The following is a 6000-nucleotide window of genomic DNA, read 5'->3' as shown; positions in this document are numbered from 1 at the left end:
GGTCGTCCAGGTACGGCAGCAGCCGTACATTCTGGTTCCGAAGATGTGCGGCCATGACCGCCATAATCTTCGTGAACACCCTCGGTGCCGTGGAGAGACCAAAGGGTAGCGCCCGGAACTGATAGTGGTGTTGAAGGATAGCGAACCTCAGATACCGCTGGTGTGAAGATGCTATCGGAACATGGAGGTAGGCGTCCTGGATGTCCAGGGACACCATGTAATCCCCCGGTTCCATCGCCAGAATGATGGAACGTAACGTTTCCATCCTGAACTTGGGAACTCTGAGGAATTTGTTCAGAGACTTCAAGTTGAGGATAGGGCGATGAGAACCATTGGGTTTCTGCACCAGAAACAGAGACGAATAATACCCCGTCCCTCGTTGTGATAGAGGAACGGGAACAATGACCCCTGCTTTCAGCAAGGACTCTATAGCCTCCTGAACCTGTAACGCCTTGGTCTTGTTCTGAGAAGGACTTGTGCAGAAAAACTGGTGGGGTGGTCTGTGCCGAAAAGACAGGGCGTACCCCTGGGAGACCACTTCTCGAACCCAGGCATCCGTGGTGGTATTGTGCCAGCACTGGGCAAATAGAAGTCGGCCTCCCACTCTGAGGTCCCCCAGAGGGAGGCCCGTCCCATCAGGCCGCAGGTTTATCTTCCTGCTTGGAAGAAGGGCGCCGAGCACTCCAGGCTTGCTTCTTGGGTTTAGAGGCCGTCTTACTCGCAGACTGTCTCGGGAAGGACTGACCTTTCGCCTTACCCTGAACCCGAAAGGAACGAAAAGCCGAACTCCGAACCTTAGCAGGCAGTGCCGCCGAAGGGAGGAAGGCCGACTTGGATTTAGCCAGGGTGTCCACTATTTTGTCCAAGTCCGGACCAAATAGTAATTCCCCATTGAAAGGTAAGGCCTCCAGACCTTTCTTTGAATCAGAGTCCGCTCTCCAGGACCGCAACCATAAGGATCGGCGGGCAGACACCGCTGCAGCCGATACCCGCGAGGTCAGCAGACTAGCATCTAAAGAAGCTTCTCCAATGTAAGAAGCGGCGTCCCTCATTTGTCCCAACAACGCCCGCTGGACATCCGGAGCGTCGTCCGGGAAGGTATCTTCCAATGCATTGGCCCACCCCTCAATGGCCTTGGCCACCCAGGAAATGGCCATGGACGGTCGGGCCACCGCCCCGGAGAGGGAGTAAATAGACTTTAAGCAAGTCTCAACTTTCCTGTCCGTGGGATCCTTCAGCGAGGATATCGACGGTAATGGTAAGGTGGCGCCCCGAGTTAAACGGGTGACATGGGAATCCACCGCCGGTGGAGTTTCCCATTTTTTACAATGTGCCTCAGGGAAGGGGTAATTAGAAGCCAACCGCTTCTGAGGAAGGAATCTCTTACTGGGCGCCTGCCAAGCTACCGCCATATGATCCGTCAACTGATCCGACAGGTGGAAACACCGCAGAAGCCACCTTAGTTTTTTTGATACTAGGAAACTTCGACCTAGGAACCGATGCCTCATCCTCTATAAGAAGAATAGCTCGCACCGCCCTAACTAGTGCTCGCACATTAATGGACGACTTGGTATCCATTTCCTGGACCGAGGCGTCCGAGTCAGTGTCATCAGGGACCTCCCCATCATCTGAGGAACCCTCTGAGTCCGATACCTGAGCAGCCCGTGTCATGAGTGGGCGTTTAGAAATCCTAGAAGGCATGTCAGTCTGCAACATTGACTGAAAAGCCGAGGAAGCGGCCGCCAAATTTTGCACGGAGTTGGAGAGCACATCCACCCATGGTGGAGGCGTCGCCATCGGGGCCTGAAAAGGTACCACAGGCTGCTGCGGCACAGGGGAAGCCTGTATATACATAGGCAACCCCGCATAGGGACCAACTGATTGAGACCCAGGAGGACTCCGCAATAACTGCGGGACACCCGGGGAATGGGGGATGGTCGGCTGGGGCAACACCCTAGTAGGGAGAGCAGTCGGGACCGACAGACGGTCCGCAATAGACACCAGCACTTGAGAAAACATCGCCCACGGTGGTTCCTGCGCCAGAGAAGGTCTGGATGGGCCAGGAGCCACCTGGCATCGACTACACAGGCCATCCTGTGACAAATCCTCCCTATCTACTCCTGCAGAACAGCGTCCGCAGGAGGCCAACACCGGAGCCACTGAGCGCTCAACCTCCTCGTCTGACATGACAGAATATATTATATATCTGGCACCAGGGTAGAAGTAAAACGCACTCACCGGTGTGCTGAACAACAGCCCACAATATGGCACTGAGTAGCACACAACTGTATGTGACGGACCTCACAAATACGTGATCTATATAAGTGAGGTCAGTAGAAACGCCCCTCCCCCACACACCTGCAGGGCTTGTAGGAGAAGTAAAGGGATAGGTATAAGCTGACAGTAAGCGGAAAATAAGCACAGACAGGCAGCACTAGCAAAAAGTCACATACCATGCAGGAAGATATACTCACTGCACCTTTACACTACAATCAACCTGCCCAGATTCAGTGTCTGGGAGGGCTATAGTGCTGTGTACGCTGTCCTTAATCAGGGGAGAGGTACACAGGGGGACCGGTCCGCGTGCTCCCTGAGATCTGCGCTGCCACTGGGAAAATGGCCGCTGGAGACCTCAGAGGAGGAGTGGCCGAGTAGCTGCAGCTCAGCGACGCCAGACTACGTGCTGAAAGGCGCGCTGAGCTGAGGGGAGGAGCCGCTGACAGGGAAGGCTTCCTCCCCTGGCTGGCCATTAACCCCAGGGATGCTGGCTTCCCGCTTGCCGGTTATCCCTGGTGGTCTAGTGGTCCCACGGGTTATGGGGGGGGCCCGCCGCCACTGCCAGCAGCCTCCGGTCTGTCCCCCGGACCGGAGGCTAAAGGACTGCATTTAAGGCATTCCGCGCGCCGCCGCTAGCCAGCGACGCGCGGCTTACCTGAATCCCCGGCGACTCCGGCAGCAGTCCTGGGAGGTAGACAGAGTCCGGCTAGTACGGACTCTGTCCTCCCGCCGCGATCCCCAGATCAGTACTGGCGTCGCGGCGCCAGTCGGGGATCAGAGCGGCAGCGTGGGCGTCTGTACAGACAGCCCTTCGCTGCCGTCTGTAATAAAAATAGATTAAAAATAAATAAAATCTAACTTAAAATAAAAAGCTTCTGGGGGCTGCTCCTGCAGCCCCCCTGCGCGGTGACCGACTCCGGCCGGGCACCAGCTTACACTGAGGTGCCTGTGGCTCGGGGGCGGGGTATAGAGGAGGACCCAAGTGCATCCTGGGAGCTAAAAGCTTAACTGTGTGGTGCCCATGGATCCTGTTCCAGCTATAACCCCCAAGGTCAACCCTGTGGACCCCCTATGGACCCTGAAGTAGAAAAGTCAATTTTTATATCTCAATACCTATTGTGTGCCCCCACCAAATGTTCCCTTTTTTCTCTCTTTCCTATGGTCTATATGCTATATGCTGACTCTGGGGAGCACCACAAACTTCCTTATCGATAGGTCTGTTAGACTGTGGTCTCATGATCCATGATAGGAGCATTATTACACGTATAAGTGTGTGTATATATATTCAGTTTGTTATAGGTATTGTTAAGAGATAAGATTTCTACTCTTGTATGATTAATATTTTCAGTGCGGTTCCAGTATTTTTCCCTTTGTGTATCAAAGGGGAAGGGGCAAGTATGATAACAGGGGTCCAAAACTATGCCCGTGTATGGTAACACAGGAGCGATCTGTCCCTCCTGCAGTGGTCACCTGACTGCAACGTCACAGAGGTCCTTTCTCCACATCTAGCAGCAACCCTTTGTGGGGGTAATAAGCATTACAGTGTGTGGCATAATGTGTAAGGGGCATTACAGTGTGTAAGGGGCATTACAGTGTGGCATAATGTGTAAGGGGCATTAATATAACAAGGAAAAATGACAAATACTGTAAACTGTCTATGGGGGTGGGGGGACGTTTTTAACTTTTGAACTGGGAACCAAATTGCGTATCGACGGCCCTGTACTAATTTTACCAAAATGCCATGGGGAGGGGGGGGGGGGTCACTCATAGATGGCACTCATAGTGCCATCCAGCAACCAGGAAATACAGTCATCCTGGTATCAGAGCAACAGAAGCTCTTGGCCCTGTTTACACTGTACATCCGACAAATTTTTAATGCTTCCATCTCCGAAGTTTGCTTTTCACCGTCCTACTTCCTTTGAAGACCTTAGGACTGTGGATGGTTTAGTTTGTCACACTTTTCGTGAGGCCTGCCTAAGGAGAGGTTTGTTGGAGGATGATGTGTAAACAAAACATTCTTAAAATCCCGGACAACGCCGGGTACTTCAGCTAGTATCAAAATAAAAAACAATAAAACCTGTAGAAGTAAAAGGGTGCCCAGCACTTAGGAACATGCTGGGCTTCGCCCAAGCTCTGCCTTCGCGGTGAATAGATGCCGTGAGCATGCGCACATCATCTATTCAATGGCAGTGATCGCTTCGCCGCAATCTCCCCCACCCTTCAGGACACTGCAGCCTGCTAGTGGGGGACGGCACCATAGCCTGGCGGGAATGCTCTATTTTCACGACACCCATTGGATTTGCACTCACACTGGAGTAACCACGCGTATTTTTTTTTCCTTCTGCTTTTGCAGGTATGAAGTGTGTCACACACACACACCCCTTCCCTTCTGCTATCTAAAAACAAAACGTTTATTTGATATTTTACAGTCATATTTATTGTACATCAATAATCTGCAGGCAACAGAAACCTAGAATATTACAGAACGATGCAATACTGTCCCTATGCACATTCCATGGAATGAATGATTCGACTAGATCTGTAAAAACCAAACAAATATATAGCTAATAAAAGCATACGAGACAGCCCACCGACAGCGTGACCACCATGACATGAAATGTATCACTTTACAGCGGGACACGGATTTATGAGCATAGGATGAAGGACAGGGGGAAAAAATAAAATAAAAAAGTGGCTCTTGGTATCACAAAATAAAAATATATGTTCACTGTTTTACTCATTCCAGCGAGAGTCTTTAAACCAGATATGTCTGATCTATTTATGGTGAATTAAAGGGACTTTACGATGGTTTAAAAGCACAGTTCTCTGCACAAGACTGATCGATGCTTGGGACACGGCGGCTACACGTGGCAGCGGAGGGGTTTAGGCGTCAGTCGGCAGGACGCGCACACATGCAGCATGGACGAAGGACTGAGGAGCGTTACGCTGTTAGTATTTAGATACGGAGCCTTCCTTCTCTAGCAGAAGCTCTGCAAATCTCTGTTGCAGCTCCCGTTCTCTCTCCTCCTGGCGCTGGACGTCTTCTTTAAGAAACTACAAAAACAAGAAAAGACGTAAATTACAGCCGCTATAGCATGACGAGAATAAATGCAGTGACTTTTGCGGGTAACTGGCTAAGGATTAATAGGTCACCATATATTACACGGATTAAAACTGATTCCATACCCAAAAGGTGCTATACCTAAATGAAGCAGACACTTTATGTCATTACTTGCTGCGTTACATCCCTTTTCCAAGGCATACATACATACCCCATATTGTTCTGCACTAAAATGCATAGGAAGCAAAGCAAAATAGAGCAAGTAACTTTGCACCTGGGTCAAACCGTGCAGCGGTGCAGGTGGGAGAGATGTAACAGGTCCTAATTCGGATCTATATTGCAGTGTAAAGATAAAGCTGTCCAGCATTTGTGGGCTACATGCAAAAGCAGCCAGTATTTACCCTGCATGCTAAGACAATAACAAGAGATATGGTAAGAACTTACCATTGTTATCTCTGTTTCTACGAAGTCCATAGGGTCCACAGGGTTGACCTTGGGGTATAGCTGGATCTGGATCCACGGGCACCACGCAGTTAAAGCTTTGCTGCTCCCAGGATGCACTTGGGTCTGTCCTCCTCTATACCCCGCCCCGGCCACAGGCACCTCAGTTGGTAAGCAGCTAAGGCCGGAGGAGGAGACTAAACAGAGAGAAGGAAGACTGG

General features: G+C 51.0%; 1 protein-coding gene across 1 annotated transcript in view; it reads right to left on the bottom strand.

Annotated features, from left to right (window-relative positions):
* Nucleotides 1-3875: 3875 nt before the first annotated feature.
* Nucleotides 3876-6000, bottom strand: part of CDC5L (cell division cycle 5 like) — an 88516-nt gene continuing 86391 nt past the window's right edge. Inside the window, exon 16 of the mRNA XM_088467255.1 lies at nucleotides 3876-5331. Within this exon, the coding sequence (XP_088323381.1) occupies nucleotides 5227-5331 (105 nt within the window). The 3' untranslated portion in view covers nucleotides 3876-5226. The remainder of the gene's footprint in view (nucleotides 5332-6000) is intronic.

Source organism: Taudactylus pleione, unplaced genomic scaffold (assembly GCF_031769625.1).
Source record: "Taudactylus pleione unplaced genomic scaffold, aTauple2 ptg000070l, whole genome shotgun sequence".
In the NCBI taxonomy this organism is placed as follows: domain Eukaryota; kingdom Metazoa; phylum Chordata; class Amphibia; order Anura; family Myobatrachidae; genus Taudactylus; species Taudactylus pleione.
Note: the sequence above shows the minus strand (reverse complement) of the source record. Positions and strands in the feature narration are given on the sequence as shown.